This window comes from Leucoraja erinacea, chromosome 9, assembly GCF_028641065.1.
Source record: "Leucoraja erinacea ecotype New England chromosome 9, Leri_hhj_1, whole genome shotgun sequence".
Classification (NCBI taxonomy): Eukaryota; Metazoa; Chordata; class Chondrichthyes; order Rajiformes; family Rajidae; genus Leucoraja; species Leucoraja erinaceus.
In genome coordinates, this window is record NC_073385.1 from 67,352,664 (window position 1) to 67,380,555 (window position 27,892).

General features: G+C 41.3%; 1 protein-coding gene across 4 annotated transcripts in view; it reads left to right on the forward strand.

The window, feature by feature from the left end:
• Positions 1 to 27,892, forward strand: part of LOC129700540 (kelch domain-containing protein 1) — a 60,734-nt gene that overhangs the window by 22,077 nt on the left and 10,765 nt on the right. For all 4 annotated transcript variants that reach the window (XM_055641139.1, XM_055641137.1, XM_055641140.1 and 1 more), the window contains 7 exons: positions 501 to 619; positions 2,381 to 2,459; positions 4,619 to 4,702; positions 5,084 to 5,164; positions 8,397 to 8,455; positions 11,047 to 11,159; positions 13,231 to 13,303. In XM_055641139.1, the coding sequence (XP_055497114.1) occupies positions 501 to 619; positions 2,381 to 2,459; positions 4,619 to 4,702; positions 5,084 to 5,164; positions 8,397 to 8,455; positions 11,047 to 11,159; positions 13,231 to 13,303 (608 nt within the window). The remainder of the gene's footprint in view (positions 1 to 500; positions 620 to 2,380; positions 2,460 to 4,618; positions 4,703 to 5,083; positions 5,165 to 8,396; positions 8,456 to 11,046; positions 11,160 to 13,230; positions 13,304 to 27,892) is intronic.

Genomic DNA, 27,892 nt, shown 5'->3' on the forward strand with positions numbered 1-27,892 from the left:
CCTTTTCTTTACTATGTTTATTTCAATTATTGTGATTCCACACCGCTGCTTTGAAGTATGTCGCACATGCGTGTTGGACGGGTTCTTCAGGTAATCCCTCATCGTAACTTATAAAATACAGATCAACCTTCAAACTGGTAAGTTCTCGTTTAATCTTACTATTATATGAATCCAGAACTGGCTTGCACATAGAATGACACCTTTCCACCACCACTCTTTAAGTTTGTAAAGAGTGATGTTCTGCAGAGATTAGTGCTGGGAATGGGGAGGGGTAAAGGGGGGGGGGGGGGTGTGTGTGTGATAAAGGGCACTGTTTATATATATTTTTTTAATTAAAAGGCAAACTGGAAGTGGTCAAGATGAGAGTTTTAGTAATATTATAGATTAATCATTTGTCAAAATTTCTCGTAAAATTATATGATTAGTAAATTATCATCAGTTTCTATGTGGTTGGAAATTAGAAAGAAACTGATGCATAGTATTTATTATGTTTGTTACAGCTGTATTGTGTTAATTTGCAAGTGAAGAATGATGTGTTCACATGGAAGAAGATTTGTAATTATAAAGGAATTCCCCCTACTCCAAGAGATAAACTTTCTTGCTGGGTACATAAAGACAAGTAAGTCAATAAAAGTAGGTGTGTTGACCTGGTTAAGTTCCTTCTGATTATTCTTGAAGATTACCTCCTCAAAGTTGAAGTATGTCATATGCAGACACATGTTGATTTCAAAAGACCTTTGGTGACCATGTTAAATGTTAATTTGAGAGAAAAGGCAGGATCTCTTATTAATCTCAAAAGTCAATGTGACTCGATTATCTCATTACTGCACTGAAACGTGTACAGACCACCCCAGTATTACTGTATTTTGTCTTTGCATACATCCAAATCACTACTCATAAATTTAATATAAGGAATAAAATTTCCTTTCATGGAATTAGTGTGAGAAAGGTAAATAAATACACTTTTTTTTCATTTTGCAATTTTCAATCAATGCACAAATGATGTGGTTTGAATTATGGAAAATCGTAATATGGACCATTTTCTAGTGACGCAACTTCCTCGCTGTCACACGGGGTTCACCTGTAATCAAGTCTCTTGAGTAGGATATATTTTTGTTTGAGTGATGGACTGGGCTGCATGCACAACTCTCTGCAATTTCAAGAGTCTATTTCAATGATTAGCATTTGATGGCACTGGGTCATTAGTTGCTGGGGTTTAGAAGAATGAGGAGGGACCTAATTGAAACGTACAGAATAGTTAAAGGCTTGGATAGAGTGGATGTGGAGATGATGTTTCCACTTGTGTGAGAGTCTAGAACTAGAGGTCATAGCCTCAGAATTAAAGGGCATTCCTTTAGGATGGATATGAGGAGGAATTTCTTTAATCAGAGGGTAGTAAATCTGTGGAATTCTTTGCAACAGGCTGAGGAGGCCAAGTCAATTGATATTTTTAAGGCAGAGATAGATAGAGTCTTGATTAGTACGGGTGTCGAGTTATGGGGAAAAGCTAGGAGAATGGGGAGAAATAGACCAGCCATGAATGAATGGCAGAGTAGACTTGATGGGCCAAAAGGCCTAATTTTTCTCCTATCTCTTATGACCTTGTGAGTCAAGTGTTTAATTGTCATATGTACCAGAACGGAGCATAACATAATAAGCAAAAAAAAAAGTTCAATAAATTAAAAAACAAAACGTATATTGCTAAACAAAATAAAGCCCAAAGTCCCTAGTGCAAACTAGTATGTAGTTTGAAGGTTAGTTGGTATCGTAATGTTTAATATCCTGATGATTATTGGGAAGAAGATGTTCCTAAACCTGGACGTCATAATTTTCAGACTCCAATATCTTCTTCCTGATGACAAATGAGAGCATGGCCAGGGTGGTGTGGGTCCTTTGATGATAATCGCTGTCTTTTTGAGGCTGTGACTCCTATTGATCTGTTTGATGTTATGGAGGTCAGTACCTATCATGGACTGGGCAATCTTCACCATTTTTTGTAATATTTTTTGTAATATTCAAGTTGTCAAACCAGGCCGTGATGCAACCAGTCAATGTGGAAGTTAAAGAGAGTGTTCGTCGACATAGCTAATTTCCTCAATCATCTAAGGACGTAGAGGCTTTCTTTAATATTTCAACGTGCTGGGTCTAGGACCGATCTTCAGAGATATGCACACCTAGATACTTGACTCTTAACTCAACAATCAGCTTCTTGGTTTTATTGACGTTGAGAGCCAGGTTTGGAAAATGTAAAATTATTTTACATGTATTTGTCATTAATTGATTAAATTGGACTTGCCAAAATGTATGAGAGCTATCATGGCAAATTAGTATGAGTACATTTTATCTGCATTTTTTAAAATAAAGAAAACTACTTTGACAGGTTGATTTACTTTGGAGGCTATGGATGCAAGAAAATAAGTGAACTAAATGATTCGTTTGATGTGAATGAAGCATCCTGGGTAAGATCTTGTCTTTTTAATTATTCATTTATCGTCTTATTTGGTAATCAGGAAATTGTTGTGAACCATTTATATCCAGTAGAACTTACTGTCTTATCATCGGTGGGCACAGCAACACTTTTTAATTAATTTACTATAGATTATGCTTTTGGCACAAAATAGATAACATTTCAGATGCATAAATATTTAATCTACCATTGCAAAACCATGAAGTCATTCAATTTCACCAAAGTTTGTTGATATGAATCTTTGACATATCTAAATTTTTGTGGAGCAATGGAATGGTGTTTGACTTTTTTTGAGCAAGTCTGTGCAGCAGACCCACCCTTGATTTCTGTCTGAGTCTTGCTTATTCTCAGCAATCATGGACTCTGTTGGAGCTACATTAATTTTGCTTTTGAATTCTTTGATAATCTTAATTGGCAAATAGACAACATTGGTTACTCTTTTTCACTGATGTGGTCTTCATCAGTAGCGGACTGGCCAGGGTGTTAGCTTGCCCGATGGCAAGTGGGCCCCTGATGAAGTGGGCCCCCTATATCAAGTGGGCCCCTGATGAAGTGTCCCTTTGTCTCCTGGCAACCAATATTTTTAGACCCAGTCCGCCACTACTCTTCATTGTTTCAGTTTTTTCCTGTGATGTAACTATTAGAACATTAGAATAGTACAGCACAAGAATAGGCCCTTCACCCCACAATGTGTGCTGAACATGATGCCAAATTAATTTCTTCTGCCTGCACATAATCCATAACCCTCCATTTCCTGCAGATCAATGTGACTTTCTAAAAACTAGTTAAACATCATGATTATATCTGCTTACACCACCACCCCTGGTATTGTGATTCAGGCAGTCATCACTGTTTTTTAAAAAGGAGTCTGAAGAATGGTCCTGACCTGAAACATAATCTATCTAGGTTCTCTAGAGATCCTGCCTGACCTGCTGAGTTACTCCAGTACTTTTTTGTCTTCTTTTGTAAACCAGTATCTGCAGTTCCTTGTTTCTAAAGGAAAATTAAGTATTCCCCTCATGCTTGATCTTTTACCTTTTTCTACTGTCTGTACAACCCCTATGTCACTCTAATTCCTTAACATCTAAAAGTCTGTTGATATCTGCCTTGGATATACCTTTGACTGAGCATCCAAAGCCCCTTTGGGTAGACAATTCAAAAGATTCACTACCCTTGGGGAAAAATAAATTTAGAATCGTGAATTATACAGCATCCACCCCTTCCATCCAACTTGCCCATGCCATCCATGTTGTTTTTCTGAGCTCATCTCATTTCCCTGCGTTAGTCCCGTATCTTTAAACTCTTCCTATCAATGTACCCGTCCAAATGATTTTTAAATTTTGTGATTGTACACGGCTCCACCGCATCCTCTGGCCACTCATTCCATATACCTACTACCCTCCATGGGAAAGTTGCCTCTCGAGACCCTTTCTAGATTTACCCCCTCACATTCTAAACCTATGCCCTTAAGTTTTAGACTCCTACTTTGGGGAAAAAGGCTGTGACCATTCATGTCATGATCTTATTTTAACTTCAATAAGCTAACCCTTCAGACTCCCATGCTCCAGGAGAAAAGTCCCAGCCTATCCAGTCTCGCTTTATAACTTCCAGTACTTGTGGGACTTTTGTGCACTTATTCCTCTTTAATAACATCCTTCCTATAGCAGCGTGACAAGAACTATACACAATACTACACAAGTGTAGTGTCACTAACAAGTTGTGCGGTTGTAACATGACATCCCAACTCGTATACTCAGTGCTTTATCTGATGAAAGCAAGTGTGCTATACACTGACCACCACCTTGTCCACTTGTAGCTCCACTTTCAGGGAACTATGCCTTTTCCCCTGGATCTCTATTCCACACCACTTACCATTTCATGTACAAAGACCAGAGTGCTACACTTTGCACGCACAATGTCATAATACAATGTCAGAATGTACATTTGCAATTTTTATTTTGAATGCATTGTGATGAATTTTATTGCGTGATAATTAGTGGGAGATAATCTTGGTAATGGCTTACTTACTTGGATCTCCGTGATGTTGAACCCAATGAAATAGTAGCAGAGCCCTAAGCATTTACCAATGTTCTATGTACCTAGATAATGTTTAGAAATAAAAATTTATTCATTTCTTAATCTTTTGTTAAGGAAGAAGAAATGTTCTGGGGTTGGAATTATGACATCCATGTTTTTGATCCCAGTATGAATATTTGGTACCAGCCTACAATCAAGGTATGTTGAAGCTGAAATTCTACTTCTGTGCCACATAATGAATGCTTGAAGGCAATTTTTTTTTTTAATCCAGTTTTCTTCCAGTAGTCTTCCAGTTATTCTTCAAGTTTCATTTTTTATACCCATGAGGTGCAACTTTATACAAACTGGATCTGTTTATAGAAAAAAAATATCTGGGCAACTTAAAATTTAGCCATATAATTGGTGCAGAAATTAATCTTTCAATATAATTCATTTCCTCAAATTTTCCCATTTCTCCAAATTAATATCAATAATCCATGTGATGGCACGATACTGCAATTTTAGCCACATGGAATAATGCCTTTATATACATTTTATCTTAATGAATGTGGTATAACCTGAACATTTGTTGCTTGATAGGGCATATCTCCACGACCTCGAGCAGCTCATGCATGTGCCACAATGGGAAATAAGGGTTATTTATTTGGAGGAAGGATACTGGTGAGTTGCATATGTGTTTTCAAGCTGCCCAACAGGTAAATATTAATGTCCTTATTAAGCCAACTTGTGAAACTCTGTTCTACAAGATAAAGTAAGTCATATTTAAAGGAATATTCAGTTTCAGATATAATTTTGTCTATTAATGTTTATAACTATAAATGTGTAAGAGACGCATCAGAATAGACAAATAGAATAATGTTATAATATTTAATCATGAAGGTATATAATATAAATACTAATGAAATGAAACAGCATCCATCACAATCATAACATACACAATTACAATCAGTAGTGAAAAAAAGAGAAAATAAACAGTACAGAATATTTGCTACAGCTACAGAGAAAATTGCAGATTAAAATAAATCCTTAGCATACAAGAGGTCCATGATAATAGTGGGGAAGAAGCTGCACTTCAGTCCAGTAGTATGTGCTTTCATGATAGAAAATCCTGAAAGCATACAGTGCGTTCAGAAAGTATTCAGACCCCTTCACTTTGTCCATATTTTGTTACGTTAGACTTATTCTAAAATTGATTAAATTCATTTTTTATCATCAATCTATGCACAATACCCCACAATAAAAAAGCAAAAACAGGTGTTTAGAAAATTTTGCAAAGTAATTAAAAAGAAATAACTGAAATATCACATTTACATAAGTATTCAAACCCTTTACTCAGTATATTGTTGAGGCACCTTTGGCAGCGATTACAGCCTCAAGTCTTCTTGGGTATGACGCTACAAGGTGGGCACACCTGTATTTAGGTAATTTCTCCCATTCTTCTCTGCTGATCCTCTCTCGCTCTGTCAAGTTGGATGGGGAGCGTCGATACACAGATATTTTTATATCCCTCCAGAGATGTTTGATCAGGTCAAGTCCGGGCTCTGGCTGGGCCACTCAAGGACATTCACAGACTTGTCACAAAGCCGCTCCTGCATTGTCTTGGCTGTGTGCTTAGGGTCGTTGTCCTGTTGGAAGGTGAACCTCTGCCCCAGTCTGAGGTCCAGGTTTTCATCAAGGAATTCTCTGTACTTTGCTCCGTTCATCTTTCCCTCAATACTGACTAGTCTCCCAGTTCCTGCTGCTGAAAAACATCCCCACAGCAGGATGCTGCCACCGCCATGCTTCACCGTAGGTATGGTATTGGCCAGGTTCTTCATTCTAGGGTATTGTGTGTAGATTGATGATAAAAAAGAAAATGATTTAATCCATTTTAAAATAAGGCTGTAACGTAACAAAATGTGGAAAAAGTGAAGAGGTCTGAATACTTTCTGAATGCACTGTATGACTGTGTGACTCGACACAGCTCATATGATATTTATTGTCACACACCAATTGGTGCAGTGAAATTTGAGTTGCCATGCAGCACACAAATAAGATAAACACAACACTTTAGAATTTAACATAAAACATAAAAAACATCCCCCCCACAGCAGAATCAACGTTTCCCACTGTGGAGGAAGGTACCAAAGTTCAGTTTCCTTCCTCTGTTCACCCGTGGTCAGGGCCTTTTGAGGTCGCCGCAGCGGATGTTTCAGGCCCTCAAACGGAAGAACACTCTCAGCGGCCAGGAACCTCCAAATCGGCCGCTTTTTCCACAGATCGAGCTGGGCGACCTCGGCTAGAGATCCCAGGCTCCGCGATGTCAAAGTCAGCGCCGCCAGCGACGGGAAGCTCCGCAGACCACAGCTCCACGGTGTTCAAAGTCGGCAGTCCCAGCACTCCGGAGCTCCAACACGGCGATTCCCAGTAAGGCATTGCTCGCTCCGTGATGGAATCCAGTGCTGCGCTGCTGCTGAAGCTGAAGCTCTGGACGGTCTCCGGCAGGAAAGGCTGCGCCAATCCAGATGGTAGGCCGCGAGGAGGGGGCGAAGATGCAGCTTGGAGAATAGTCGCATCCTCGACCAGGAAGTGACTAAGAAAAACAGTTTTCCCCCTTTCCCCTCCCCACACAAAAAAGACTAAAAGACCTCCAAAAACAAACTTTCAAACAGACTAAAAATAACAAAAAGAATGAAAGGGACAGACAGCTGCAGGCGAGGCAGCCACACTTGATTGTGTCACCACTCGGGCGTGTGTCATTGATAAATTCGCTGACACTACTGTTGTCATACAGAAGGGAGATAGAACATCTGACTGGTGCTGCAACCTCCCCCTCAACATCAATAAAACCAAGGAAGTAATCATTGACTTCAGAGAGGATAGGTCAGCAGACCAAACTTCCAGCTTTCTCTACCCCCGCCACACCTCACTGCAATCGGTCTGAAGAAGGGTCCAGATCTGAAACGTCACCTAGCCGTGTTCTTCAGAGATGCTGCCTGACCCACGAAGAGTTACTCCTGCACTTTGTGTATTTTTTTACCAGTTTTCATTGATGGGTCAGCGATGGAGAGAGTTAACAGTTTCAAATTCCGGGCATTCAACATCTTAATGACTTGTCCTGGAGTGCCAGCGCCTCTACTTTTCTTTTAGGTTTGAAGAGATTTGGCATGTCACTGGATACAAATTTCAATAGATACACTGCAGAAAGTATCCTGACTGGTTGCATCATGGTTTGGTATAATCCCTGAAGCTGTTTGCCTGTTACAACTATAACATCAGCATAGGCAAATTTCCTCTGATGTAGTAGGTACATTGGATAGATGCTGAAGACTACGGGAACAAGGATACTTCAAGGTGTTGAAGGCCTTATTCCTCAGGTGAATCCTTGAAGGCTTGAGTGATTAGGCCACTTAATGCAAATAAAATCCTCCTCACCCCTGGAATGTAAAGCCAGCATGAGATTTTAGCTACAGAGTGAGGTTGGATAGACTTGGATTATTTTCTCTGGAATGTTGGCAGTTGAGGGAGACTTCACAGAAGTATATACAATTATGAGAAGCATAGATAGGGTAGACCAAGGGTGAAAATATAAAAGATTGGAGGGCATTGCTATAAGGTAAGAGGGGGAACGTTTAATGGAGATGTGCGGGGCAAGATTTTTACACAGAGTGGTGGGGGCCTCGAACACATTGCCAGGGTGGCAGTGGAGACATACGACAGTGGTGTTTAAGAGGCTTTTGGATAGGCACACGGAAGTGTAAGGAATAGAAGGATATGGATCATGTACAGGCAAATGAGATTGGTTGGTGTTATGTGTGACACAAACATTGTGGGCTGAAGGGCCTTCTCCTGTGCTGTATTGTCCTATGTTGATACATAAGATATACATTTAACACAATTTATTGATTTTTAGGAAACAAGAATTAATGATTTGCATTGCCTGGACTTAGACACGTGGACATGGTCCGGAGAGTAAGTAGTTTTATTTAAAAATATACTAAGTACAAGCAGCAATGAACTGCCTTTAAAAATTGTTTTTGTTTCTATTGTTGCCATTGTCGATTAATTCATTTTGATTTTGAACTAACTGATTGCCTCACCGTATTTGAAGCAGTGCAGGGAAATTGAGCATGATGGTCCAAATGTTGTTAATGCTCCATGTTATGCTGTTTTTCATTTGTCTACATTAATCAACTCTTGTGTCTTAACGAGCGAAAGCTTCACAAAATGAAAAACCATATCAATTACAATAGAATGATGAAAGCATAGCATTAATATTGTAATTGATACGGGTTTTCATGTTCTGAAGCTTTTTAATACACTTTAATATATTAAAGAATCCACTCCAATTGGACATAAGCCTCTTTATCTTTTTCCCACATTGTCTACTAACCTCTAAGTTTAGCTCGTTAGGAGAAATCCATAATGGTTGGATGTCTACATAATATTCTAACGTACTGTATTTTTAGAAAGGAACAATTTAAAACGTATAATTCAATAATCTAATTGCAGCTTCCATGGGTCTTCCTTGGAGCTGTCAGTTGATGGCAAATCGGGGCAGAAACTAGGTTGGATAATTGATATGCAGACTACATCAAGGTTTCCCAAGTAATTGCATATTAGTCATTGGAGCTGCACTATATTAAATCATAGCAACTGAGGTATTATAGGAGGAAATGGGTCAATGGCTACATTGGAGGCTTTGTATTATTTGTAGATTTTAATTAAAAAGTGCTGTTAAAAGGGAGAAATTTGAAGTCTCCTTCCCTTCACCACTCTCACCAAAAAATGTCATCCGTAAATGTAATAAGTGTCCTTTTTCTTGATTCCAAGTGGAACAAAAATATGAATAGCTCCACAGTCACTTTCTGCTGTGAATGACTACTCTTTGTAGCACTCTCAACTTTCCGTCCAATTTATAGTCATTGTCAGAGGTGCTGCCTGTGTGGAATTTGTACGTTCTCCCTGTGACGGTGTGGCTTTACTCCCACACCCGCGAGACAAATAAGTTCAGTTAATTGGCCACTGTAAATTGTCCCTAGTATGGCGGTGAGGGTAGTGGAAGAGAATGTGAAATGGCATTAATTAGGATTAGTATAATGCGAGTACAGGTCCACCACCGATTTTCTGGCAACTGATGGTCTGGCACTTCCTTTAATCTGGACAAAATCACAAGAGCGCACTGAAATCCTTCCCAGGCGTCCTCCCTGAAAATATGGCACCCAGGCCAATCTTGACCTCATCAGGATTTCTGTGGACATTTGGCGGTTGGAATTTGCCCTCTGCAGCCGGGGCTCTGAAACTCTGGCCTGGCTGAAGCTGATAATAGTTATCTTCTGTGGCTGGACATCTGATTGGCAAGTCAAACTTGCCCCCTGCCGCCAGGCCTCTGGAACATCGGTCCAGCTAGAAGTGGCTAGATCCATTCCCATTCCAACTGACGAGGCGTGGGCCAGTATCTTGGGCCCCCGGCAGCCCATACGGACCATTCCAGTACCATTGGACTACTCTTTGAGGCCCATGGCGGGTAGAGTAGCCCTACCTAATTTTCAGCAGATTCGACAAAACTCAGATTGGCGGGGAGGTCAGCCTGGTAGTTCTGCTGGGAAAGCAACGCCTTGGCCCCTTGGGGGGCCGCCGATCTGACCCGCATCGGGACTTGCGAGGCAACCCTTAACTGGAACCTCTGCCGTGGAAAAAATGCAAGTTTTGCTGTAAAATTAATTTACATTTAATATTTGTTTTATTTAGGTTTCTAGCAGTCCTTGGTGCTTTTGAGAGGTATATTGTATCATTATTACATTACCTCTGCTGGTCATTGTCAACTCCTGGCTCACAATGATCTATTCTACATTTTCTTTGAGCTTCATCCCCTTTGATGCCTCGTTCTCACACTTCACTTATCTCTATCTCCCCTGACTCTCCGTCTGAAGAAGGGCCTTGGCCTCAATGTCGCCCATTGCTACTATCCAGAGATGCTGCCTGTTTCGCAAATGTGTGACTGGTATTTGTGATCAGAAATTTGATCATTTGTACAGAGGCCAACAAACCTACAAATCTGCACATCCTTGGGATGTAGGAAGAAACCAGGGCACTGGAGGAAGCTCACATGATCACAGGGAGAACGTGCAAACTTCACACCGACAGCACCCGAGAGTCAAGGTTGAACCATTGTCTCCAGGACCGTGAGGCCGCAGCTCCTCCAACTGTGCTATTGTAAGGAGGCACGCACCTGGGATTTAACCATGGAAGAGGGATGTGCAGTTGGGACAGATTAACTTTAAACTCCTCTCCTTCCCAAGTCCACTCATACATTGTAGAAGGAACTGTGACCCCTTGCAGGCAGTGGAATTGCTATCCATCAATGCAGGAATAGTGATTGGTGGACTGAGAAGAGCTGAAGGATAATAAGTAGATGGATCTTGAGGGATGGATAATAAACCTGAGTAGGTCTGTTGCTTGATCAAGTTAATTGCATGTTAAAATGTTTAGTACTTCAGTTAATAAATCAGTATGCTTTTAATGGTGCCCAGTTGAACTATATATATGTTTTAATCCCTTAGGATTACTGTTAAAGGAGTACGTCCACAGGGACGATCGTGGCATACACTGACTCCTGTGACAGATGATCAGATCTTCCTTTTTGGAGGACTAAGTGCAGAAAGTCAACCTCTTAGTAAGTGTATACATACTTTTTCTGTGTTATGTTTTGGGTTCTTGTTTCTCCCGAGGCATTTCATGAACAATGATACCTCCAATGGAGCCATCATTCCTCTTCTGCACTTTTTGTCTTTCCCACATCCTTCTTCACTTGTCTCCACCTTGCTATGACTGAGAATCTCCATTCTCTGTCAACTCTTCTTTCTCCATCTCCTCCTCACTCCCTCAAGAAACCCCATAGCTCCAAAAACAACACACAAAGCCTCCTGGGCTGTTAACAACAACTCTGTTTCATGCACCATTTGAGGAGACCCTGAGCAATCTGTGATGCTTAACTCCTTCCCAGATGATCACTTTGCAATTGTTAAAGATATGACAGACAAAGGAAGCTGTACTATTGAAGTTTAACAAAATGGTAAGGAACCATGCTACATTTGCAACTTAGAAACATAGAAAATAGGTGCAGGAGTAGGCCATTCGACCCTTCGAGGTAGCACAGCCATTCAATATGATCATAGCTGATCATCCAGAATCAGTACCTTGTTCCTGCGTTTCCCCCATATTCCCTTGATTCTGTTAACCCTTAGAGCTATATCTAACTCTTCTTGAATATATAGTCTGAAGAAGGGTCTCAACCCAAAATGTCACCCATTCCTTCTCTCCAAATCTGAGACAATGTATAGGTAAGAGATTGTGAACTTTGTGTGGTCTTGATGTCACATCAGTAACTTAACCCTCAACACGAGCAAGATAAAAGAGTTATTTGTTAACCTAAGGAAGTAAGACGGTGAACACAACCCTGCCCTTATCAACAGAGCTGCAGTAGAGATGATCCATCTTAAAGTTCCAGGACATCCATATCACTGGCAACCTAACCTGGTCAATTCACAGAGATGCAATGATCAAAAATCAGCATATTTACTTTCTCTCGGGCAGCTGAAAAGATATGGCATGTCCATGAGGCTTTTCAAACATCTACAGATGTGCAATTGAAAGTATTCTGACGTGATGCACTTCAGCCAGGTATGGCAACTGCTCAGCTCTTGACTGCCCAAACCTGGGAGATTGTAATGCACAGTCCAGATCACAAGTTCATTACTTTCTTCCATCCAGTCCATCTTCACCGTACGATGCATTAGGAAGGCTGGAAGTATTGTTAAGGAAGCCTTACCACCAAGCACATGCCGTGAGTGATTACTCAGGGTAGGCAGTCAGTCGGCTTTTTAAAAAAAATCTTAAACCGCGCATCCGCAGATTGTTCTCTCAGTAAAAATAAATAATAAAAATAAGTAACAACTTGCCCAAGGCTTCTAAATCTCCTTCATTTTTTAATTATTGAATGGGTGGGGGGCAGAGGATGAAGGCAGGTGGAGAGATGGTGGGAAAAACGGGAGGGACAAGTTGAATCAGTTGTCATCTTATTGAATGACAATACTAATTCAAGGGACCAATTGGAGGGAGAGTTCCTTTCACAGCGTATGGAGAATCTGTGCCAGGGGTTAAAGATGCGGGCAGGCCAGGAGTGTTGAGAAGGAGGGGGTTGGAGATTATGTCAGTAACTCACTGCTGCCGCAGCTCTCTGGGCATGGACAGCAGAACTGGTAGGTTCACCAGGTTAATTCCCGGGATGGCAGGACTGACTTATGATGAAAGAATGAGTTGGACAGTCATAAAGGGTTGGACAGGCTAGATGCAGGGAATTTTTTCCCGATGTTGGGGGAGTCCAGAACCAGGGGTCACAATTTAAGAATAAGGGGTAGGCCATTTAGGACTAAAATGAGGAAAAACTTCTTCACCCAGAGTGTTATGAATCTGTGTAATTCTCTGCCATAGAAGGCATTGGAGGCCAATTCACTGGATGTTTTCAAGAGAGAATTAAATTTAGCTCTTAGGGCTAAAGGAATCAAGGGAAAAAGCCGGAACGGGGTACTGATTTTAGATGATCAGCCATGATCATATTGAATGGCGGTGCTGGCTCGAAGGGCCGAATGGCCTACCCCAGCACCTATTTTTCTATGTTTCTAACAGTGAATTTGGTTAATTGGAGGTTTACATTTGTCAGTAGTGTTGCCCTTTATTTCTTCCAGGTGATGCATGGATATACCATGTTGGAGCTAGTGAATGGAGGCAACTGGATCATTGTCCTAAAAATAGACCCAGGTATACACAACGCAGAATTTCTGCTGAAGAATGCAATGTCTTTTATAGTGCACATGAAATCAGTTATTTTTATTATTTAATAGGACTTGCAGATTTAGCCATATTTCAATATTTAGGCAGTGGACAGGTAAACGAAGACCATGAAGGTAAACTTTAAGCTAACTTATGCATATAGTAACAAATCAGCAATTCTGTTTTTATTATTGATTGAGCCTATGCAGAATTTCAAATCATAAAAGTTGCATTGTGCAGTTCTAAACAGTTTGAAACAAATATTAATTGGTTAAAGAACAACCATTGATCCTAAATTTTAAAACAATCTATTTGGAATAAGTAAAAATGAAGCATTCAAATAATTTAAATTAATAAAGCTCATTAAAGCCTGGTAACCAAATCTGTGAGCCTAACATTAGTTGTAGGGGAGATGTTGAAATAATTCAGAGGAAGAGGAGTAACGATTACATTGAAATGCAAGGACTAATCAAAGATAGCCAACATGGCTTTGCCAAGGGCAGGTCCTGTTTGACTAATTCGATGGAATCATTTGAAGAGATTATTAAAGTGTATTGAAGAGGGCAGGACTGTGGATGTGATGGACTTAATAAAGCATTAGACTAGGTGGGCATCGGAGACTGGTTCAAAAATTAGGGTTAATGAGATCCAGGGTGAGTTGACAAAGTGGATCCAAAAGTGGCTTGGCAATAGAACAACTAGCAAGATTATAGAGTTGCGTTTACAATTGGATGCCTTTGACTGATGGTGTCTCAGAGATCAGTGCTAGGATACTTTCAGTTTTTAATATACCTGGAATTGGCAGGCAAGTTAAAGGAAAATCCTAAGAAATTCAGTTATATCAAGAGTAAAAGGGCGGCATGGGAGCGAATAGGTCCCTTTAAAGATGACCATGGCCTTTATGTAGAGCCACAAGAGAGAGGAGAGATCTAAAGCATAATATTTTAGACCACATACGAATTAACAAAGAGGAGGTATGGGCAATTTTAGAGCACAATTATGCAGACCCATGGCCTGACCAACTGAAACCACAGACCTTGAGGAAAGCTGGGGAAGAAATTGCAGAAGCCCTTGCAGAGATATTTGAATCATCTTCAGCTATTGGTGAAATTCTGGAAGACCAGATGGTGGCTAATGTTGTACTATTATTTGACTAAAAGAGAAGGAACAAGCCAGAGAATTACAGCCTGGTGAGCCTGATGTCAATGGTGGGAGATTTGTTGGAGGGGATTCTGAGGGACAAGATCTACCAGTATTTGGATTGTCACGGACTGATGAGGATCCTTTGGCATTGCTTTGTGCACCAGTCTCACAAATCTGATAGTGTTGTGAAGAGGTCACCAAAAGGATTGAAGAGGGCAAGGTAGTGGATGTTGTCTATGTGATTATTAGCAAGGCCTTTGGCAAGGTCCCACATAGTAAGTTGTAAAAACCATGTCCCCCACCTTGAATCTGATAAACTTTATTCTTCCCCGGAGAGAAATTGGTCTGCCTACAGTCACAACACACAAGGTACATAAAAACTTGAAATTAAAAGTGAAAAAAGGAAAAAGACAAGCGGCTGCTGGCTGGCTGCCGTGTGCACAGAGCCTGAATCGGAATGAACAAACACACAAACGAACGCAGATTTATCCCCTGGGCATAGGATTCTAAAACTACAGTGCTGCCCCACACCGTGTCCCCCTTCTTCCACCGTCCCTCACGGCGGTCCCCCCACTCCGGCTCCTCCATTGTTCTCCACGGCGTTTCCTCCCCCCGCGCTGGGTCCCCATTGTCTTCTTCCCCTCACGCTCCACCGTGGCTCCCGCTGCTGCCGCCGATATTCCGTTGTCACGGAGGCCTCCGTTGCCGCTGTGGTCCCACCACCGCCGAGGATCCCATTGCGTTGAGGCTCCCATTGCAGCTGAGGCTCCTTTGGCCCACACGGGCCTCGCCGCCCGGCTTCTCTGCAGTTCCCTGGGAGGCCTACCGGGGCACATTCCGGTCATCTGTCGGTGCTGCTGTTGTTCGCCGGGTGGGTGGGGCCCGCGTGGGGGGAATGTCCAGGGGATCTGCGCACGTGTGTCTCGCCGGGACATGACGGGAAATCTTAAACATATGCTCTCTAGTTTTAAACTTCCCCAACTGGAAATTACTGTGACCATCCATCTTATCTACTATGCCCCTCATGGTTTTATAAACCTCAATAAGGTTTCTCAAAAAAGCCTCAGCATCCTTTGCTCCAGTGGAAATAATCTCAACCTGTCCAGTCTCTCCTTAAACCGCAATCCCTCCAGTCCCAGCAACATCTGTGAGATACATTTCTGCCATTTAATCAGTTTCTTGGTATAGTATTGTGACCAGAATTCCACACACTAAACTTGCTGTCGTGCTATGACAAGACATTGACTCTTGTACTCATTACCCCAAACAATTAAGGCAATCGTATCATGCACTGTCTTCACCAACCTGTCTACCTTTATTAACTTCAGGAAACTATTTACCTATACTCCAAGGTGCTCTCTGCTACAACACTCTCCAAGCCCATGCCATTCACTTCATTCATCTGCCATTCCTATGCCCATTTTCCTGGTTGATTTAGATCGTGTTCTAAACTTGGACGACTTCCTTCACTGTCCACTGCTGCAGCAATATTGGTGTCATCCGCTAACTTCTTAATCATGCCACAGCTGTGGAATTCATTAAGATCTTCAGATCCATGCTGTGTTTTTAGATTAGTTAAGTTTATTGTCACATGTACCGAGGTACAATTAAAAGCTTTTGTTGCGTGCTAACCAGTTAGCAGAAAGACATGATTACAATCGATCCATTTGCAGTGTATAGCTACATGATAAGGGTATAGATACATGTTTAGTGCAAGGTAAAGCCAGCAAAGTCTGATCAACGATAGTCTGAGGGTCATCATAGAGGTAGATAGTAGTTCAGCACTGCTCTCTGGTTGTGGTAGGATGATTCAGTTGCCTGATAACAGCTGGGAAGAAACTATCCCTGGATCCGGTGGTGTGTGTTTTCACACTTCCTGATGGGAGAGGGGAGAAGAGGGAGTGGCCAGGGTGTGACTTGTCCTTGATTATGCTGCTGGCCTTGCCGAGGCAGCATGAGGTACAAAATGGAGTCGATAGAAGGGAGGTTGGTTTGCGTGATGGTCTGGGCTGCGTCCACAATTCGTTGCAATTTCTTGAGGTCTTGGATGGAGCTGTTCCCAAACCCAGCTGTGATGCATCCTGATAAAATGCTTTCTACGGTGCATCTGTAGAGGTTGGTGAGAGTTGTAGGGGACATGCCGAACTTCCTAAGCCTTCTAAGGAAGTTGAGTTATTTTGTAACTCTTGATCACATGCATAGTATCCCAGTACCAAATCCCCCATCAAGCATTCTTTTCAATAACATTTTAAGCCCTGGTTGCTGATTTTCCCTTAACTATTAAATATGCTTGCTTCAAGCTTGAGTGGGTAAATTGAGAAATATTTTAAGAAATTTAATTCAGTTTTGACCAAATAGTTCTTTCCACATTCCAGTGAACTGCATTATCCCATTAATCTGCCCTACTTCAAAACATTAAATGGATTAATTCAAGCACATTTCTCGTAAAATAAGTTTTATTTTATGCAACCTAAAATGGTTAAAGAATATTTGCTTGATGTGATTAGAAAATAGCTATGTTAAGTACTATCATGCAGTAAGTACTGCGTGTTGAGTACTTAAGCACTAACTATTGCCATCAATATAGAGAGTTTCTATTTTGGTGTTTATTTCGTGAAAGTGGGTGGGCTTTCACCCCAAGAAACAAAGGAAAATTGTGCCACAACTGTTCTTGCATTTCAATCCCATCTGTTGACCACATTACAAAGGTGAAGATTTAGGCAAGACAACTTGAACTACTTTAATACTTAATATATAGTTTTATAGCTAGTCAGTAATCAACAAAATATTTTGTGTACAAAATTGTGTACATTGACATGTTAATTGGTGCAGTAGAAAGTTAGATCATTTCAGAATTTAAAAAAAAATTATGGAAAAAAAATGTATGCTTTATAAAAATAGAAGCTATGTATCACAATAGGAACAAAATGCTGGAGTAACTGAGCGGGTCAGACAGCATTGCTGGAGAAAATGAATAGGTGACGGTTCGGGTCGAGACCCTTCTTCAGACTGAGAGTCAGGGGAAAGAGAAACGAGAGATATAGACGGAAGATATATGGAGAAACGAGAGATAGAGAGATGTAGAGCAAATTATTGAAAAATATGCAAAAAAGTAACGATGATAAAGGAAACAGGCCATTGTTAGCTGTGGCCTAAGTGAGAATGAGTACAATGAGACTCAACAAGGCGACTTTGAAGCTGGTATGACTTGGGTGGGGGAGGGATGGAGAGAGAGGGAATGCAAGGGTTACTTGAAGTTGGAGGAATCAAAATATCACTGGGTTGTAAGTTGCCCAAGCTAAATATGAGATGCTGCTCTTCCAATTTACATTTGGCCTCACTCTGACAATGGAAGGGGCTTAGGACAGAAAGGTCAGTGTGGGAATGGGAAGGGGAATTAAAGTATTTGGCATCTGGGAGATCAGGTTGGTCCAGGCGGACTGAGCGAAGGTGTTCAGCGAAACAATCGGCCAGTCTACATGTGGCCTCGCAGAAATATAAGAGTCCACACCTTGAACAAAGGACACAGTAGATGAGTTTGGAGGAGGTGCAAATCAAAGTCAAAGTCAAAGTAGCCTTAATCTGCCTAACCGGAAAGGATTGTCGGGGTCCCTGGAGGGGAAGGGAAGGAATGAGTTAACCTGGGAGTTGCGGAGGGAACAGTCTCTGCAGAAGGCGGAAAGGGGTGGAGATGGGAAGATGTGAATAGTGGTGGGATCCCGTTGGAGGTGGCAAAAATGTTATGAGAATTATGTGTTGTTTGCGAAGGCTGATTAGGGTGAAAGGTAAGGACTAGGGGAACTCTGTCCCTGTTGCGATTTGGGGATGGGGGATCAAGAGCGGAACTGCGGGGTACAGAGGAGACGGGTGTGGGGGCCTCATCTATGATGGAACTGGGGATCCCCTGTTCCCTAAAGAATAAGGGCATCTTGGATGTCCTGGCATGGAACACCTCATATTGGGCGTAACTGGAGGAATTGGGAGTAGGGGATAGAGTCGTTGCAGGAAGCTGGGTGGAAAGAAGTGTAGGGCACAGATGTGGCATAGACGGAGGAATTTTCCTCTACTAACACTGCTCCGATGGTCCTCACTCTTACTAACTTCCCCTTCAACTCCACCCACTTTCTCCAAATCAAAGGCATAGCTATGGGCACTCGCATGGCCCCAACTATGCCTGCCTCTTTGTATGTTGAACAACTTCTGTTCCTGGCGTACACCTGCCCTATCCATGAACTCTCTCGTTACATCGACAACTGCATCAGTGCTACCTCCTGCACCCATGCAGAACTCATGGACTTTATTAACCTCACCACCAAATTTCCATCCTGCACTCAAATTCACTTGGACTATCTCCGACACCTCCTTCCCCTTTCTTGATCTCAACGTCTCCTTCACCGGAGATAGACTATCGACTGAAGTTTATTACAAACCCACTGAGTCTCACAACTATCTAGATGTTCTCCAGAGATGCTGTCTGACCCACTGAGTTATTTATGTCTTTCTTTGGTTTAAACCGGCATCTGCAGTTCCTTCCTACACGCTAACTATCACAAGGTTATTTTATAGTCATACAGATCTAATTCTCTTATGTCTAATAGGAACAAAAAAGGTTGTGGAAATGTGCAAAAAAATTGAAGAACAAAGTTACTGTATGTCACTATTGATGAAAATTAGTTACATTATAAATACTTATAAACCACATTAAATGATAGTAGTGTCATAAATTTGGAACAGAATTTCCCCATAATTCCCTAATCTTTACAAGCAAAAAAATGATCTATACTTTTGCTATTGAATTATGCCCTGAGCTCTCATTTTCCAGTTTAGGAACCCATTAATAAAATTGTACAACTTAATTTTAATGACCTGTAGATTTTTTAATTAGAAAAAGACTATGGTCGTCCTATTTACATTTCAGAGGAGCTACACCTTTATTTAATATTATAGATTAGATTATGCAAAGTCCAATTTCTTAGCAATGGTACAAATGCATAATATATTTAATAAATAAACTTTGATCTTATGTTTCCTGAAAACATTTGCAGTTACTAAATATTGATTGGACATTTAAATTTAAAAACCATTATTAACTGTACGTATTTCTGCAGATTGAATAGTTTTTGTATTCATGTTTAATGTAGATATGGGGAATTGTTTACTTTTCTAGTTTTAATCATTATTTCTGTAAATCAAACCTGGTATTTTTTTACTTGAAGTATAATTGAAGTATTTTTAAGTTGTTTTATTTTTTCTGTTTAAAAATAAATCTCCCATTCTATTTTGTGTGTGTGTGTATATATTATAAATAAATAATTGAAACATTCTGTAATAGAATTTATACTAGTTACGGCAGTGACATTTTGCACCGTTTTAGATTAGCAGCAACCAAGCGTAATAGAGCACTGTTACAGTCTGTACAAAAAAAAGCGTCAGGTTGCAAGCTAGGATTTCAACATGTTCGAGTCAGGAAAGTCTACTCCATGTTCTACGGTGAAGCAGACCAGGCAGGAGTTTACCAGCAGCAAGTCATGAGACAAAAGTTTTGATGAGGTGAGGAAAGCAAAGGCAGATGCAGAGTGCAGGGCAAGGAAATGTAGTTCAATACAAGGTGGGAAAAATTATTATTGTAATATTGTCTAGTTAAAGTAGGGTGATATTTGTAGCAGATCAGTTAAGAGTGCAATACATGATTTCAGATTATATTACTTGGATATATTGTTTAGATTACTTTCCATTGCCAGATTATTAAATTCCACAAGGCTACACAAGGTTCAGCTCTGAATATAGAGGGAAAGCTTCAAAAACTAGAAATAGTTTGTAATAAGAAAAGCATGACCTCAATGTTTTGTGCCCTTTTAAACGCCTTTCAATTAGAAATTCTTGTAAACATAAAACTGGAAATTGTTCCACTTTTTTGGCAATAAAAGTTCAAATTTAAGGAAATATCTTGGTGCATTTTTAAAGTTTAACAATCTACATAATTTGTTTATACTGAACAAATTATGGGTGGGTTTTAGCAATAAGATGGGAGTCAATGTGCCTTTTTAAGGAATTTTAAAACCACGGTTACAAAAGTTTCTCATTTATGAGATTCCCGCACCCAAATATATTACTCTGCTACTGCTGTTGGGAATTGTTATGTAGTCTTACTTTTTCTTATATTAAGAAAAATGTTGTAGCAATGCATTCATTTTTACTGCCGGTTTAACCATTTAGCTTTTAGTTTTTTCCTGCATTGTACCATTTATTGCAGATCCAGAGTTAACATTTAGAATAAACCAGGGGAAGTATTAAATATTACCTAATTTTTTTTTTTTTTTCCACTCAGCTATGAATTGTAATTAAAATTCTGATCATTATAATGAACAGAACGCTAATTGGCAGCTCAGTAAAATCTTCCATCTTAAATTAATAATATTTAACCCAGTAAACAGAATCAAATACAAATTTAAAAAAAGGACAGATTGCACATCCTTCTCTCAGTGTTCTTGTCTTGGCATGATTGCATCATATCTGAAGCATCACACTACTTGCATATCTAATTTATGCTGTGGTGCTGCTTTCTCTGAGAAGCAAATCTATGCCTAAAATTCTCTTCAGCAGTTTAGAATTAGAACTTTTCACAAATACAAGCGAGCTCAGCAGTGTAGTGTGGCTCACCAGCAAACATTTGATACTGATATGGTTTGCTTTGCTTTGTTACTGATTGGTTTGCTTTGTTATGTCTTGTATATCAGTCTTGAAACAACATTTTGATTTAGAAGCTATGACTATTGAGATACACCAAAGAAGCAGTTGTCTGCCATTGTACAGTAGTGGGACAAATAATGCCATGAATCAGATTTTGTATCTTGACAGACACTACCCAGACAAATCACTAGGTCCGTAGTAATTCACTGAATGCTTGATTTGAACACTCCTTTAAAACATTCCATCATTTTGTCCTTCCCGACCTGTTTTTGCAAGCGGTAAATTAATATTATTAAACACCGCAAGTTAAATCACGGGAATCCTCTGACAGACCAAGTTTACACACTTGCTGCCCAACGAATGCTTTCAAAATATGAATTCTCAACAGAACACGTTGTGGACATAATCTGCCTGGTCATATTTAGATGTTTTAACTTTGTATTTTATTTCTCTTCAACCGGCAGGAAAAAAATCTTGCATTCCTGCAGCACTTTTCACAACCTTAGGATGTCCCAAATTTCCTAATAGTCAATGATAATATTTGAAAGATAGAGACCATCGTAATGTGGGAATTGCAGCAGAAAATCTGCATGGAACATGCTCCCTAAATCTATATGGCCAGATAAACTGCTTGGTACTTTACTTGATCGGGGTATCGGAGAAACCCATAGAAAGTCTTCAGTGCGTCTGTTTGGGTCTTGGCTTAGTCTCTCATCAGAGTGCCATTCCTGACTAGGTGTGTCTACCTGGATTTTTGTGCTTGAGACTCTTGAATGGGATCTGCCTGACTCAGGAAATTACACTTTCCAAATGTCCTCAACAGAGCCTAGAATTTCAGAGATTTGAGTACAAGGTTCCCAAGTATCTCAACTCCAACAGCTTTCGATTCATCTCCATTTATGCAAACTTCCATTCTACTCCTTGTACTAATGTGTGGATGACCTTACATATTTTCATATTACATCCATCTGTTAGTTGCTTTCTCATTCATGTGTGTTATATTCTCCATCTTTTCTCTATCCTCAACCCACATCATTGCCTTGCCCAGCATCAGAGGCGAGAGAAAAACTAAGTAAATACTACTTACATTTTTATCCTAACTGTCTGATACCACAAAGCATTTCATAGCTTTACATGCATCTTTCTTTGTTTTCTTTCTCAGTTTTCGCCCTCATTTAACTATCAGCTCGGACAGTTTGATCAATAGTTTATCACTATACCAATACTGGACACACTGATCAGAGATATTCCATTTCCCCTATTCAACTCTCTCCTACCCACTTTGCAACTTAAAAGTAACTTGTTCCTGAAACGTCGCCTGTCGATTTCCTCAAACAATATTGTCTGATCATATTCCATGTATACTCTCCTATTTGACATCTGGTTCTTCTTAGCGAAATTTTAAATGTTCCCAATCTAAAGTTTACTGCTCCTCTTGGCAATATCATGTCTTTTCCTTTGATATAATTCTAACATAACATTGTAGCCACAGCTAGACCATTTTTCTGTCGGGCTTGATGTTGTGCATTGTCCCTTATTTTGTGCTTGTATTATTTCCTTGGCACTTCTCTACCTCCCTACTGTCTTTAACCCATTCTTTAAAATTCTGGTTACCCCATTTGTTTTAGTTTTATTTTGCCTATCTCGCCAGGATTTGTATTTTATCACCAAATTTCCTATTGTGCCAATAATTTATGATCCTTGTGACATATTATTTGCATTTAGATAATGAGCCTTTAATTTTGTCTTTATACCATGTCCCTGTTCTGACTAATTTGAAATGAACTCGTTTTAAATCCACTGTGTAATCCACTTCTCCCTTGTCGGTCTTTCAACCATATTATCAGTTCTCTGATTTTAATTACTCTTACTAGATAATTTCATCGGCGATTTAGGTCACCCAGTTCAAAGACAGATAGGGAGAGAGTCTTAGCTAGTGGTGCCCAACTCCTGAAAACATTAGAACATAAATCAGTACAGTGCAAGAACAGGCCCTTTGGTCCACATTGTCCGTGACCAACATGATGCCAAGACCAATTCTTATCTGCCTGCACATAATCCATGTCCCACCATTCCCTGTCATGTGCCTATCCTAAAGTCTCTTAAATGCCACTATCGTATGAAAGAAATTGAAAAATTAAAAAGAAATCTTGCCTCTCTGTGCATTTGCACATGGTGTAGTTAGCAATTCAGAAATGACTTTCTTTGTAGTTCTGGTTTTCATTCTGGACCCAAGCTGCTGTTTTTCCTTCAGCAGAACCACCTACTTTGTTGGATCTGTAGCTTTGGCTCCCACATGGATCACAACTCGTATCTTTCTGCTGCTACACCACATTCCTCCATTCCCACGGAAATGTTCTTAACCAGCCAACAGGCATGCAACGCAGACTTTAGGAGTCCCAATCACAGGTACACCAAAAAGTGTCTATCTCCTTTACCACTAAATTCCTCTTCACTTCCTCCAATTTGAATGGGGCCCCAGTATCAAACTCCAAGCGTGCTAATCCACAGAAGCTACATTAATTGCCTTTCTGACAGATAAGTGCAAAGGCACTTATGCTCTTCCGGTCTCTCATCTTGGATCTCTATTCTACCACACTCGAATCACCCCCTTCTAGCCCAATTGTACAAATATAATGTTCAGGTAATCTTAACCTATGATACCTGAATTTTAGATTTTAGGTCATCAGCTCTGACCTAAAATTTCTCAAGATACAGGTGTAATTTAACATCAACTTCTTTGCTTCTTTGCAAGAAGCTGCCCTGCTCTAGTGCTTTAAAAAAAAATTCTACAAAGGTTAGGATACCAGGCTGCTTTCCTACCCTTTCCACCCTTAGACATCCCTTATCTTGTAACCTGAGAGCCTCAAGTTACCACTGCAGAAAAGATGTTCTCTGTCATTGCACCATGAAGCTTACAAACTCCACCTCATTGCCTACAAAGATGCCCATATTGCTGCAAAATCTGCCTACCTCTCCTCCATATTCACCGACCCCAGCCTAAACCACAGAACCCTCTTCTCCACAGTGGGCAACCTCCTCAAGCCCCGAGCCAACACTCTCCCTACCTCTACTCCGGATCTCTGCAACTCATTCCTCCACTTTTTCGCTGATAAAATCAGCACCATCTATCAATCTTTATCCCTTGTATCGGACTCCCCAGCATCTACTCCGCCACCTACCAAGGCCCCTCCTTTCAACATCTCCACTGACCTCCTTACCCCTCCTCCACACTGCTTCCTCTCCCAGTTTGCCCTGGTCACCCCTACTGAAATCTCCAAACTCATCGGCTCTTCCAAACCCACTACCTGCTCCCTCGACCCTATCCCCACTCTCCTGCTGAAGTCCTGCCTCCCCGTTCTCTGCCCCTACCTCACTAATCTCTTCAACTCCTCATTGTCCCAAGGAATTGTCCCCTCCGCTTTCAAAACTGCTGCTGTTACACCAATCTAAAAGAAACCTGGTCTTGATCCCTCCTCTCTCATTAACTACCGCCCAATCTCAAACCTCCCCTTTCTTTCAAAAACCCTGGAGCGTATCGTTGCGGCACAACTTTCCCACCTCCTTGCGTATAACCTATTCGAACCCCTCCAATATGGCTTTCGCCCCCTCCATAAGCACAGAAACTGCTCTCCTCAAAGTCCTCAACGACCTCCTCACCTCTGCTGACACTAGTTCCCTCAACATCCTCATCCTCCTCGACCTGAGTGCAGCCTTCGATACAGTGAACCGTAACATCCTGCTTACCAAACTTGGGGACCTTGGCATTGAAGGTTCTGCACTCAGCTGGCTCTGTTCCTACCTTTCCAACAGATCCCACTTCATCTCTCTCCATAACCACACCTCTGCTACAGCCACAGTCACTCGAGGCATTCCCCAAGGCTCCGTACTCGGCCCCCTCCTCTTCATCATCTACATCCTCCCCCTTGGTCAGATACTCTGCCACTTCAACTTGGACTTCCACTGTTACGCCGATGACACCCAGATCTACCTCGGCATCAAATCCCCCCACAACCCCCCTTCTCCCATATCAACTCCTGTTTGTCCGTTATAAAAACCTGGATGCAACACAACTTCCACAAACTCAACAGCGATAAAACAGAATTCCTCCTCATAGGCTCCAAATCCACACTCGGCAAAATCAATAACCCCACTCTCACCATCGACGGCACCACTGTCTCCCCATCTCCCCAGGCACCTCACATCCGCCATGTCATTAAAACCTCCTTCTTTCACCTCCGCAACATCGCCAAAATCAGACCCTCTCTCACACCTCCCGCTGCCGAAAGACTCATCCATGCCTTCATCTCCTCCCGACTGGACTACTGCAACTCACTTCTCCTTGGCATCAGCTCCACCTACATCAACCGACTCCAACTGGTCCAGAACGCAGCCGCTCGACTCATCACCCACACCAAATCACATCATTCCAGTCCTCAAACAACTTCACTGGCTTCCCATCTCCCACCGGATCACCTTCAAAATCCTGGTCCTCACCTACAAAGCCCTCCACCATCTGGCCCCCCCATATCTCACTGACCTCCTCTCCCCCTACCAACCCTCACGGTCCCTCAGATCCACATCAGCCGGTCTCCTCTCCATCCACAAATCCAACCTCCGCAGTTTTGGGGACAGAGCCTTCTCCAGGGCCGCTCCCAGGCTCTGGAACTCCCTCCCCCAACTGATCCGCAATTCCGTGTCCCTCACCATCTTCCAGTCCCGCCTCAAGACCCATCTCTTCACCTCTGCCTATCCTTAGCCCCATGTCCCCCTCCCTTTTCATCTGTGCTTGAATTGCCTCATATTGTGTTTTGAATTGAATTCTGTCTTTAATTTGTGTACTAGTCATGTCTCTACTATTTATTTCATTCCGCTTACATGTTTTTCCTCTACTTGCTAAATTTTTGTAAGGTGTCCTTGAGACTCTTGAAAGGCCCCCATAAATAAAATTTATTATTATTATTATTATTATTATTGTAATGAAATTCCTTTTGAGTATTACCTGTTGTTTCCATCCTGCCACCTGCTCCTCCAACAACCCTACAATACAATCTCCTCTCCATGTGCCATTGTTGCTTTTGATTTTTTTCATCTGAGTCAAATTATGTCAAAGGTGTACATTTTAGACAACAGAAGTGCCTCCAGATCAGACAGAGCTCCTCCTCTAACATCTGCTGAATTTGGTGTTCTCAATGTGGCCTCCTTTACATGGGCTAGACCAAGTGTAGACTTAGACAACCATTTCGCTGAACACTTGTGCTCGGTTCACCAAGGCCTGCTGGATTTCTCAGTTGCTAACCATTTTAACTCCCCCTCCCTCTAAATCTTTCCTATTCATGTACGTGTTTAAATGTTGTTATAGTACCTCCTCTGGTAGCTTGTTTCATAGATCCTCCACTCTCTGTAGAAGCTGCCTTCAGGTTTCTATTAAAGTTTTCCCCTCTCACCACAAACCTCTGCCCTGTGGTTCTTCATTCCCCTACTCTGGGTAAAAGACATGCCCTATCTATGCATTCACTATTTGTTCCCTCATGATCTTATACATCTCAATAAGATCACCCCTCAGCCTCCTATGCTCCAAGGAACAAAGTCCTAGTCCGCCTAACCTCTCCCTATAGCTCAGGCCGCAAGTCCTGGCAGCATCCTCGTGAATCTTTACTGCATTCTTTCAAAGCTAACAACATCCTTTCTATAGCATTGTTACCAAAAAATAAACACAGTGCTCCAAATGCACCCTCACCAACGTCTTGCATAAGTACAACCAAACATCCCAACTTACAAACTCAATACCCTGACTGATAAAGGCCAATATAACAAAAGCCTCCTTGACCACCCGCTATATCCGTGATGCTAATTTCAAGGTATTATGTACCTGCACTCCCAAGATCCCACTGCTCTACAACACTCCCCAGGCCCTGGCCTTTCATTGTAAAGGTCCTCCCCGACTTCGACTTTCCAAAATGCAACACTCTCACTTGTCTGCAACCCCATTAACCATTCCTCAGCCCACTTGCCCAACTGATCACGATCCTGCTGTAATTTTTGATCCTTATTTTTGCTATCTACACTACCACGCACTTTAAGGTCATCTGTAAACTTACTAATCCTTGTACATTTTTATCCAAATCACTGATATAATCGGCAAACAGCAATAGGCCTAGCACTGATCGCTGAGGAACACCACTAGTCACAGGCCTTCAGTCAGAGCAACAACCTTCCATCATCTCCATCTGCTTCCTTCCATTAAGCCAATTCTCTATCCAGTTGGTAGGCTTTTCCCTGGATTCCATGTGATCAAACCTTACAAGTTAGACCCCATGCGATCTATTCACACCTCTGGCTTCAGAGTTTGCGCTTCTATCCTTAACCCACACGTTTTGTCTTTTCTTCTCTGGTCTTTGTCCAGCCAGCCAACCAAACCCCCCCAACCCACCTATATCATCCTATCACTTGCCAGACTTTATCCTGCCCCTCCCATCCCACCACATTCTGTCTGAAGAGTCCTGACCAAAAACATCACCAATCCATGTTCTCCAGAGATGCTGCCTGACTCATCGAGTCACTCCAGCACTCTGCCTTTTATTGTAAACCAGCATCTGCAGTTCTTTGTGTGTCTGCAGAGTCCTCAGTGTTTTTGTACTCTCTGTCGCAGGAGTCCTTTTTCCTCCATTGCACCTGCTCTGTTATCTTATGTTTTCAACACATGTTAAAAAAAAAAGACATGTTTATCTTTGTGTATTGTGC